Source organism: Somniosus microcephalus, chromosome 18, assembly GCF_052327205.1.
Source record: "Somniosus microcephalus isolate GS21.2 chromosome 18, FLI_Smic_1.0, whole genome shotgun sequence".
Classification (NCBI taxonomy): domain Eukaryota; kingdom Metazoa; phylum Chordata; class Chondrichthyes; order Squaliformes; family Somniosidae; genus Somniosus; species Somniosus microcephalus.
Genome location: NC_141004.1, coordinates 29,843,704 through 29,855,832, shown reverse-complemented (window position 1 = coordinate 29,855,832; position 12,129 = coordinate 29,843,704). Strand labels below are relative to the sequence as shown.

Here is a 12,129-nt window from a genome sequence, read left to right as displayed (position 1 = left end):
AGAGAGCGACCATAGAGCCATCGTGACCAATTACCGATCACATCTCCCTTATGATGTTCAGGAGTTAGAATATTTGCATGATCTAGAGATACAGCATAAAGGCAACCCACGCTACACTGAGGATTTTGTTCTGCAATTGGAGACGGAGCTAGTGCAGGCAAGGTTAAGAGAAGCTGAATCGCAGTGTGCACTTAGAGATGCAGAAAAAAATCTTGGGCATAAAAAAGAGAAACGCTTCTTTACCTGATGAGAATAATGTGGCCATGTTGCAAGAGGAGCTTATAGGGGCGAAACTGAAAGAAGCTAAGCAAAGGATGTTGGAACTTGAAACACAGAACCAAATCAGCAGTAACCAGCTAGGTCGAACAGAGAAGGAGTGCAATGGTCTACAGGAGAAGGTGCAATATCTCTCAGCCCAGAATAAGGGACTACTCACTCAGTTAAATGAAAGTAAAGGGAAAATGGCTGAGATAGACTGCAAGAATAAAGAAGATTTGATGGCAGTGAGACTTCGAGAGGCAGATAGCATAGCAGCCTTGGCTGAACTCCAACAGAAAATTGCGAAAGAAGCAAATGAAGAGGAATCTTCAGGAAGCCAGGATTTTATTCCAGTTCTTCTCTACGACTCCTTACAAGCAGAGTGTGAGAAGTTGAAAGAACAGTATGAACAGGCCCAGGCTACAATTCTGGAGGGGGTTAACTCGGCAACCTCCGAAAAGCTAGTTTCAGTAGAAGCATATGAGCAACTAAAGGTTGAACATGAGCAAGAAGTCCAAAGGCTGCAGGAAATTCTTGATGAGCTCAAGGCCAAGACAGACTCATCGGTAGAAGTTCCATCCATAGATGAGAAATTAGAGGTGAAAGACATGGCAGAACATGAAAGGCAAGATGTCCAAGAACTCAGAAATTTATTGAAGGAAACCCAAGACAAATATGAGGTGGCAATGAGCGAGGTTCAACAACTTGAAGAACAGAGTCAACTGGGAATCCTTTCAGTGGAAGAAAAGGAAACTGTAAGAAACACAGAGACTGTAAGACATGAGCTAGAGAGCATCATGGCACAAGAGCTAGATAGCATCATGGCACAACTTCTCCGAGCGCTGAAAGCCAAAGTCCAAGAGGAAAAGAAGGTGAAAGCATTGGAGGAAAAGGTGGATGAAATGGAGAAGACTCTGATTCACAGTGTTCCCGTGGAAGAGTTAACGGTCAGCCAACTCCTTCATATGTTGAGGGACAAGACTCTACAATGGGAACAATCTGAACACGAGCTTCAATCTTCAGAGGGAAGGAGTTCGGAGCTCTCAAAAGTTACGGATATAGCTGAGGGTGCAACACGGATTTTACTGGGATGCCAAAAGTACGCTGAATCACGTCAATGGGAACAACAGAATGTTGAAAGATGCTCCAGTAGAAGGATTGAATAGCCCGATCAATCAATCTCCGATGGAAGGGGCAGTATTGAAGTCATTAGTGAAGGATTTGCAGGAAACCCAGGAAGAGTGGGAGGAATATGAACGCATAAAGAAGTCTCTTCAGGAAAGATGTCTAGGGAGGGAACAACAGTCGGCTAACGTCCAGTTGGGTAAGGAAGAAGTGGCAGGCCCTCTCGCTGGACTAGCTCAGGATGACACCGAATATTACCATGACCTGTTGAGTGACACGGAATATTACGAGGACTTGGTCTGCCCAGCTTGTGATGAAAACTCCCAAAGTGCAGAAATCAGGATGAAGCACTTAAAGTCTAAGGAACATAGGGAGATGGTGGCGCTGCAGCTGGCAGCTGATAAGGGAGCCCCGAGAGTCTCCAAGAAGCAAAAAAGGAAAAGACGAAGCTGAAGATGATAACCATCTAAATCATTATCACTTCTAATGGGAAAGTAGGGAAAAATTACTAAGGCAGTCCAGCTGTTTGTAAAAGTCAGCACTGCTGGTTCAGCAGGACGGAAGTTCAAGCTGTTACGTCAAGGGAAAGACTATTGGATGAGTCACGCTAGCAATGTGAACCGGCTACACCACAGAGATGTTGTTCGGACCGAGTCAAGACCAGAGACTGAATCTGTGAACTGTTCCCACAGAGACTGAACCTGTGAACTGTTTTCCGCAGAGACTATATCTGTAAATTGTTTTACATGAAGTTGAATATATGTTATGTTTAATGGGGAATACGTATGTTGTAAGCTAAAAAGGGAGGATTGTAGTGTATGTAACCGTCTACCTTTAAGAGACTATTGTATGTAACCGTTCACCTTTAAGAGAACTATTTTAGGTGTGGCACTACTTGTTTGGCTTCTGTATACGGTAATACCGACGGTGACCACACCGGTATATAAGTGCTGTGGCATGATTTATAGGGCAGATTCGCCCTGACCTTCGAATAGTAAAGTCCTGTTGTATGTTACTCCTGAAGTCTGTGTCGTAATTAACTGCACAACCCACAGACTTTACAGTATAGTGTTTAAATGTGCACTGAACTATTCAGACATTTACCAACATCAGAGGTCAGACCAACAGCTGCTTGTCCTCTGCAGTTTTTCGTAATGGAATTTTCCTCTTTTCTTTGAGTCAACTTTAACCACCTTTATCGTTTCCATGGACAGACCAGCTTTGTGTTTTCTGCATCTTTCTTGTTGAATTATTGATTGGTTTGTTTCTATACTCTTAAGTGGTTGGTGTACTTGCCTGCGGTGATGTCGGGGCCCAAACTGTGGGACCCAACTTTTCCATTCGAGCCAGTAGGCCCCTCAAAAGCAGCTGATTGACATTGTGGTGCAAAGACATTATTGCCAGGAAAATGTTTGATTAGGATTCATGGCTGCTGATCATCATTATACAGTATTGGGATTTCTCATTTAATAATAAGTGTAAGATGCAGTTATCAGAGTAATTTTTCATGTTGGCTAACTTGACCCCTAGATTTCAGGTAGTTAGTGGTCTGTAACAACTCATAAGATTCAAATGTCCTTTTTTTAGGACTACTTCAAAATGTATTCCAACTTGTGTCAAAGTGTTAAATGCAGGAAAGCGGATTATTTTTGGAGTTGATGCAGTCATCTCCACTTCAACATGTTCCCCCTCTCCTGCAGAGCAATAAATGTATCCTGAAGCCAATATTTACTCTTAGCACTATTAATTGGTTCATTTAGATAAGACTTGCTACGTTAAACATGTAAATATTCCATTTATTTTTAAACTGCCACTAAGAATGATAAACTCCGTCGTTTTGAGGGACGGCAACGGCAAATGTCAGTCCTGACTGGCACTTAACCAGTTAAAGCCAACACAGGACGCTGGTAACTTTCCTCTCGTCTATCTAGCAATACCCTACCTGTTGGAGAAATTGGTTTGTAGAGCTGGAAAAAAATTACAGCCGCAGTGATGAGTCTCCCTCTCCAGGCCCCATCAATGAGCCAAGCTGGCCGGTCAGTTATCAACAGTGTCCTGGAATACTGCCGACCCACTTGGCTCAGGTATTCAATTACTTATTTGCCATATAGGTTCGGCCTGGTCCCAATCTCCCATTTCGTATGATCTTAGACCAGCTCAATCCTAAAGAAACTCTACTTGTCACCCTCTTTCTCCTAACCCCCACCCCCGTCACCCTCTTTCTCCCAACCCCCACCCCTCCTTCCCCCAAAGGAGGATTGTTATTGGTTGGTTTCTAGACATTGAGAAGTGAAAATTTGAGCCTTGCCTAGGAAGACAGTATATAGCAGGACTGGATTCAAACTTGGGTCTTATTTGTGAGAGTCTAATGTTTGATGTTGCTCACAGGCTGACACTTACAATTTCATTGTTTAAGAAGTTTTCATAGAAAACGATACCTTTTTGCCTGAATAGGGAAAATTATTCCTATCTGGGTCCACAGTTTTCTCCTCCTATTTTACTGGATAAGTTTACAGCTTATGAATTAAAAATGCACACTAGTGTTCATTTATAATGCTCATTTAACATAACTGTTTTTAAGCTCCTAAATCGAGATTAACAGCTGTGTTTGTGTTTCTGCACATGATGGGAGGGGGTAGCAGACAGTGTGTGAGTACTTGACCTCAAGTCAGTAATGTTGAACTTTGATGAGACAATTGTAGCCAGCACAAAATTCTAATAATTGAGAGTAACTTGGTTTCAAGTCTAGGTCAGCAAAGCCTGGGGGTGAAGAAGGTCCCAGAAGGCCGAAGACTAACTGAAGTGGTATCATAACTGCAGAATTGAACAGAGGCATGTGGCTGGCGATTACAGTTTGCAGAATCTCCCAGCTGCACGGTGGTTTGTACTGAACAATAGGCAATCGATTGCCGTACATGTAAAGGAGAGTTGGAAGAGGACCCACATGATTCTTTGCAAGGGGCTCCATTAAACCAAACTCAATCCTGTTTAGCGTGGCAGCGTTTTAGTGCTTTACAAGCAAAGATCAGTCACCCAAAGAGTATATTTATGTGCTTTCTAACAGAGCCCTTTAGTACTCTGGTTTGTGCTGTAGCTGGATTTCAATGAATAGTTTTAAATCCTGTATTCTGCTAAATTGTACAGGAACCGAGAAACCTGTAGTGTATGTACACAAATCTTTGAAGGTGGCAGGACAAGTTGAGAAGGTTGTTAAAAAGGCATACAGATCCTTGGCTTAATAAATAGATAGAGTACACAAGCAAGGAAGTTACGCTAAGCCTTTATGAAGCACTGGTTAGGCTCCAGCTAGTGTATTGTGGCCATTTCTGGACATACTTTAGGAAGGATGTCAAGGCCTTGGAGAGGACGCAGAGGAGATTTACTAGAATGGTCCCAGGAATGCGGGACATCAGTTATGTGGGGAGACTGGAGAGCCTGAGGTTGTTCTCCTTAGAGCAGAGAAGGTTAAGGGGGAGATTTGATAGAGTTGTTCAAAATCATGAAGGGTTTTGATAGAACAAATAAGGAGAAACTGTTTCCAGTGGCAGAAGAGTCGGTAACCAGAGGACACAGATTTAAGATAATTGACAAAAGAACCAGAGGCAATATGAGGGAAAAAAATTTACACAGTGAGTTATGATGAATTTGAACGCACTGGTTAAAAGGGTGGTCGAAGCAGATTCAGTGGTGACTTTAAAAAGGGATTTGGAGAAATACTTGAAGGGAAAACTTTTACAAGGATATGGGGAAAGAGCAGGGGAGTAGGACTAATTGGATAGCTCTTTCAAAGAGTCAGCACAGGCATGATGGGCCGAATGGTCTCCTTCTGTGCTGTATTATTCCATGATTCTGTAACAAAAATATCTTTCTGCAACACATCAGACTACATTTTGGAGTCATTCAGGAAAAAAAAGAGGAAACTTCCATTTCCATATAGCCTTTTATGTCCTCAGCATGTCCCAAAGTGTGTCTCCTCCAGTTCTGGACCCTTCCGCCAATGGGAACAGTGTTTCTCTCTCTACTTTGTCCAGACCCCTCATGACTTTGAACACCTCTATCAAATCTCCCCTCAACTTTCTCCTGCTCCAAGGAGAACAACCTCAGCTTCTCTGGTCTATCCACGTAACTGCAGTCCCTCATCCCTGGAACCATTCTTGTAAATCTTTTCTGCGCCCTCTCTAAGGCCTTCACATCCTTCCTAAAGTGACGTACCCAGAATTGGACACAATACTCCAGCTGAGGCTGGACCAGTGTGTTTTAAAGGTTTATCATAACTTCCTGGGAAGAGAAGAAACAAATAAAATTTCACGTCACATTTTATTCTTCAATCAATATTGCATTGAGAAAGACAATTGCAATTTTTTCTATGCAGCAAGTACCTGTACGTGAAAGGTTTCTTAGGGTTGACGTAGGATCTTAATTCGCTTTTAAGAGTATATTCTTAAGCTGCTTATTACACAGTAGAATTGCAAGGCTGATGCATATTCCTAGAATATGAGAGGATATATTCACAAAAGAAAGGTAAAATTCTGCAACTAATTTGATTAAAAATAGGAGAATAATTATTTAGTGCCACGATTATTCACGGATTCCAGGGGATTATTAATCAGTTCAACTAAAGTTCACACACAAGTCTAAGAAATGATTACTTGAGGAGGTGCAATGAGTGATTTAAATTTTGTAATTAGTGTGCAAGAAAACTGTAATTAAAGTTAGTATAACTTAGTATTTTGCAACAAGAAAATCATTCTATCAATGGTGACAATTTGATGGTTGGTAAATATTCTACTTGAAACCTGTTCTAAACCTTCATTGTCTGCACATATATTGCAATACTATATCATGTCAGTACCATCCACTGGCAACGCACTTTTCTTATTGTGAAAGTGGCCGGAGGGAAATTCATTTATGAATGTAGAAATATCTAACCACAACTAACTCCCCATGGTCACTCACAGATAAGTGACATGGCAGGAAGGCCACCTTGCCCCTTGATTGATCTTGTGATCAATTCCCCGGTAGAGTACACGCGGAGGTCTGCTGTTGCTATTGATCATACCTCTTTGAAGAAATCTTGTACAGCAATCCAGTCAGTTTGATTCTTTTGATTTTGTGAATGCCATATAGGTACTCAATATGTAATGAATGCAGCCTGTCATGTGAAAATATGTTAAGTCACATCAGGGTACCTTTGACACATTGCCAATCAAAAAGCTGTACACAATTTATTCAGGTAATTGAATTAATTCTACAGCAACAAGGGCTATATGCATAGGGCATAATTGTTACCAGCATGTCCTTATAGTGCATTTGTGTGTTTGTCATATTTTGTACAAATACACTGGTTAGTGCTTACCTGGTTAGAATTCAATGCTGCATATGGTCCACAATACAATCTTTTTGTGCAGTCAGCAAATTTCAGTTCTTTTTTGCTATTTATAAGCATAAAGCTAATATATTTTGGTATGCAGTAGGTTTACAATGTTGGAAAAATTGAGGAATAAACATTTACATCTGCAATCATCATTTTGTGTTACAGAAATTGCTGTCTTTATGACAATTATTCTGTAAATGTAACAAGTGAGTGATTATACATTAAACAGTTTGGTCAACACTGCACTCACCTTATCTGTTGTATGAATTGCCTGGAATGAATGCCTTTTTAGCTGTAAATTCTTATTTAATGGATACATCAAATTATGTTCTAATTACACATTTGCCAAAGATACATACATAATGGGTGATATGGTTAGCCCTTGTACAGATTCTCCAGTATGCCTGTACTGTGTTTGTTATTTTTATGCTGCATACAACCTGTGCTTTTGCTACACTAAGATTGTTCACTGCTTGTATTCTGAGTCCTGTTTAACGTGGATTGTGAGAGGAATAAAGTTCTGCTCATCCTGAAATAAAACTTAATTGCAAATATTTGTGAAATTAGTTGAAATTTCTTGTGGAACTGCAGATTTTAATGAACTAAATAATTCCCCCAATCGATAGTGCCCACATTTTTAGTACGGCTTGTAATTATTTTTATTTCATTTATTATTTGGGGTAATCAAAGTGAAGGATGTTGAGTGCCACTGAGTGTCGGCATTAGGTCGGTTATGGTGAGCAGGCCAGATATGCTTTTATGAAGGGGTTCGATAGGGTGAGCTTGAAGAAACTGTGTCCCATTTGTGTGAAAATCCAGGACAAGGGGGCACAAAAAAAAGGTAGCCACTAACCAATCAACTGAAGAGTTTAGGAGGAATGTCTTTACACAGAGAGTGGTGAGAATGTGAACTCTCTGCCACATGGGGGTGTTGAAGGTAGTATTGACACATTTAAGGTGGAGGCGTAATGCATACATGAGGGAGAATGGAAGAGAGCGATATGGGGGCAGGGTGGGAAGAGGTTCGTACAGAGTATAAACAAAGTCATAGACTAGTTGGGCTGAATGGCCTGTTTCCATGCTGTAGATTCTATGTTCTTTTGGTACTTTGCCCAGTATGTCTTAATCCAAATTTCAAAAGAGCATCTCACTCTGTTTCTCTTCCTCTTTCTCCCCCCCCACTCTCTCTTTCCCCCCCCTCCTCTTTCTTTTTCTCTCTCTCTCTCTCTCTCTCTCTCTCTCCTTTTTCTCTCTCTCTCCCCTCTCATTATCCCCTTTCCTTCTCTCCCCTCGATCCTCCCTCGCCCTCCTCTCTCTCCCCTCCCCTCTCACTCTTTCCCCCCTCATCCCTCTTCCCCCCTCCCTCTTTCCCCCCTCCTCCCTCTTCCCCCCCTCCTCCCTCTTCCCCCCTCCTCCCTCTCTTCCCCCCTCCTCCCTCTCTTTCCCCCCTCCTCCCTCTTTTTACCCCTCCTCCCTCTTTTTACCCCTCCTCCCTCTTTTTACCCCTCCTCCCTCTTTTTACCCCTCCTCCCTCTTTTTACCCCTCCTCCCTCTTTTTCCCCCTCCTCCCTCTTTTTCCCCTCCTCCCTCTTTTTCCCCCTCCTCCCTCTTTTTCCCCCTCCTCCCTCTTTTTCCCCCCTCCTCCCTCTTTTTCCCCCCTCCTCCCTCTTTTTCCCCCCTCCTCCCTCTTTTCCCCCCTCCTCCCTCTTTTCCCCCCTCCCTCTTTCCCCCCCTCCTCCCTCTTTTCCCCCCTCCTCCCTCTTTCCCCCCTCCTCCCTCTTTCCCCCCCTCCTCCCTCTCTTTCCCCCCTCCTCCCTCTCTTTCCCCCCTCCTCCCTCTTTTTACCCCTCCTCCCTCTTTTTCCCCCTCCTCCCTCTTTTTCCCCCTCCTCCCTCTTTTTCCCCCTCCTCCCTCTTTTTCCCCCTCCTCCCTCTTTTTCCCCCTCCTCCCTCTTTTTCCCCCTCCTCCCTCTTTTTCCCCCTCCTCCCTCTTTTTCCCCCTCCTCCCTCTTTTTCCCCCCTCCTCCCTCTTTTTCCCCCCTCCTCCCTCTTTTCCCCCCTCCTCCCTCTTTTCCCCCCTCCTCCCTCTTTTCCCCCCTCCCTCTTTCCCCCCTCCCTCTTTTCCCCCCTCCTCCCTCTTTTCCCCCCTCCTCCCTCTTTTCCCCCCTCCTCCCTCTCTTTCCCCCCTCCTCCCTCTCTTTCCCCCCTCCTCCCTCTTTTTACCCCTCCTCCCTCTTTTTACCCCTCCTCCCTCTTTTTACCCCTCCTCCCTCTTTTTACCCCTCCTCCCTCTTTTTACCCCTCCTCCCTCTTTTTCCCCCTCCTCCCTCTTTTTCCCCCTCCTCCCTCTTTTTCCCCCTCCTCCCTCTTTTTCCCCCTCCTCCCTCTTTTTCCCCCCTCCTCCCTCTTTTCCCCCCCTCCTCCCTCTTTTTCCCCCCTCCTCCCTCTTTTCCCCCCTCCTCCCTCTTTTCCCCCCTCCCTCTTTCCCCCCCTCCTCCCTCTTTTCCCCCCTCCTCCCTCTTTCCCCCCTCCTCCCTCTTTCCCCCCCTCCTCCCTCTCTTTCCCCCCTCCTCCCTCTCTTTCCCCCCTCCTCCCTCTTTTTACCCCTCCTCCCTCTTTTTCCCCCTCCTCCCTCTTTTTCCCCCTCCTCCCTCTTTTTCCCCCTCCTCCCTCTTTTTCCCCCTCCTCCCTCTTTTTCCCCCTCCTCCCTCTTTTTCCCCCTCCTCCCTCTTTTTCCCCCTCCTCCCTCTTTTTCCCCCCTCCTCCCTCTTTTTCCCCCCTCCTCCCTCTTTTCCCCCCTCCTCCCTCTTTTCCCCCCTCCTCCCTCTTTCCCCCCTCCCTCTTTTCCCCCCTCCCTCTTTTCCCCCCTCCTCCCTCTTTTCCCCCCTCCTCCCTCTTTTCCCCCCTCCTCCCTCTTTCCCCCCCTCCTCCCTCTTTTTCCCCCTCTCCCTCTTTCCCCCCCTCCTCCCTCTTTTTCCCCCTCCTCCCTCTTTTTCCCCCTCCTCCCTCTTTTTCCCCCTCCTCCCTCTTTTTCCCCCTCCTCCCTCTTTTTCCCCCTCCTTCCTCTTTTTCCCCCTCCTCCCTCTTTTTCCCCCTCCTCCCTCTTTTTCCCCCTCCTCCCTCTTTTTCCCCCTCCTCCCTCTTTTTCCCCCTCCTCCCTCTTTTTCCCCCTCCTCCCTCTTTTCCCCCCCTCCTCCCTCTTTTCCCCCCCTCCACCCTCTTTTTCCCCCCTCCTCCCTCTTTTTCCCCCCTCCTCCCTCTTTCCCCCCCCCCCCCCCCACCCCCACTCTCTCTTCTCGCACTCTCTTTTCTCGCGCTAGGCTCATAAAAATAGAATGACAACTTGGGCTGGTTACTGCTAGTACCTGTTAATGATTTCTGAGGATGAGTCACTAACCTCAGGAGGGGAGAAGTAAAAGAAGGAATTTGAAAATAAACAAAACATTTGCAGAGAATAAAAGTCCTTAACTTTGGCTATAAAGTTGAAGGTATAAATAGATGTGTGAATTTGAAAACTCTTTTACAATTGTCGAATCAGATTTTTATTGCTAAGAGCAGACTCTATAACCTGTTAAATGTCCTGGCTCTGTTGATTCATGCACGTCATGATGACATTTTCTTGTTTCTTTTCTAACAGATTCGTGTAGATGGTCCACCTGGTGGTGGTGGTGGTCACTATGAGACTGTCCATGTCATGGTGGATGGAAGCATGATTCTCAGGGACATGGGCTTCTCTACAGATCAGCAGTACCTGTACGTCATGTCAGAGCGACAAGTAAGTGACTGATGTGCTGGTATCCCCTTACTGTAGAGATTATCTGGGAGCAATTGCACTGTGAATTTTTTTTTGCACTTGCAGAACAGCAGTAGAGACCGCCAGCTATTGATTGTACATCTAGTAACTGAGCTGGCATTAGAGACATTTGCGAAGGAGTTATTGCGAATGGTCTAATAAAATACTGCAGAACAGGGCTGAACAAACCTGAAAATTAGATTAGATCCGTCTTTCCAAAGCAGAATACGATTGGCACGGGATGTGGGTTAGCAGGTAGTGACAAAGCTAAGCAAAGATAGACGAATGGCTGCTCAAAAGCAGCTACACTTTGAGTATGTAGGGTGAGATTATAGTGAGAAGGGAAGAAAGAAGATGAGATGTGCAGAAACCCTGTGGGATGTGTCCTCCAGCCTTGCCAGTTGTCACGCCCTCTGCCCACAATGTTGAGCACTGCCTCCTCCAATGGGGGACAGGACATGGATGGATGCTCGCTGTCCTCTTCTCCACGCCTGCTCCCAGGTACTGTGCGCCAGCTTTACCTGTAAGAAGGAAGGGTGTGTGTTGGTGGTAGCTGAGTGAGATGTTTCAAGGATGTGCATGTCGGGGTACAATAGTTGTGTGAAAGATTGCAAAGGCTTGGGGAGGTGAGGGCAGTAATTGTGAGGACAGTAGCAGGTGCAGAGTGTGCCAGTAGCAGCAGACGGAGATTCAGTGAAGTGAGTTGCTGTAATTGGAGGGGTGTGATGGAACACAGGGGTGGAAAGGCTTGTGAGAACTGGTGCTACAGGTGGCGTAGGGCTCAGCTGAGGGCATGAGAGTTAGGAGTCTTACCTTAACAGCCCTGCTCAGGTCATCAAACTTAGTTTGCAGCCTGGTCCTTGGTGCAGTGCTGTAGGAATTGACCTGTCTGGTTACCTCTTGCTACTGGTGCCAGGCTACTTGTCTGGAGACCCTAAGCAGCCCTGTGGGGAACAGTGCTTCCCTCCTACTGACCCCCTACACTAGGACCTGTAATGCATGAATTTGGGGGCCCTTGCAGCACCAGCTGTTCCTAATGTTGACAACAAAATTACCTGCAGCCAAAGAGTACCTCCCTTTTAAGAGGTGCAGGCTGTCTTTAAATGGTGTCAGTGACTCCTAATATGCATTCCCCCCCACCCACCACACACCGGCCCCTCTATTAAGCGAGTTGCCAAGAATTGCATGAGTAGCACTGGCAGCTCAATTATTCTCATTAAATGAGGCACCAACTTTGCAGACTTCTCTCGCCCACAAGATTGGATGACATTTCGACTAACTGCGGGCCTAAACAAATTTTTCCCCCATCAGGGTCTCGCTGGACTCATTACAACTACAGAGTGCACTTATTGTAGCGCAGTCCTTTCATGGTTATGAGCAGTCACTAATGTTTCTCGGAAGGTGACGATCTTGTCGAGAGTTCCTCCCTCAAGTCTTCACAGCAGTCTGTTCTGAACTGGATTATATTTGGATGGAAATGCGTTGGCTATCTCTGTCTATTGGCTGATTGTGTTATAGTGTAAAGCTCTTGACAGAAATGAGAAGGGAGTGCTAGGGTGTAAAACTAATGCCTCATGTAT

At 45.3% G+C, this 12,129-nt stretch overlaps 1 protein-coding gene across 2 annotated transcripts in view; it reads left to right on the top strand.

Annotated features, from left to right (window-relative positions):
• The window catches only part of plxna2 (plexin A2), a 566,368-nt gene that overhangs the window by 269,393 nt on the left and 284,846 nt on the right, over positions 1-12,129 (top strand). For both annotated transcript variants that reach the window (XM_086011309.1, XM_086011311.1), the window contains exon 5: positions 10,394-10,531. In XM_086011309.1, coding sequence (XP_085867435.1) covers positions 10,394-10,531 — 138 coding nt within the window. The remainder of the gene's footprint in view (positions 1-10,393; positions 10,532-12,129) is intronic.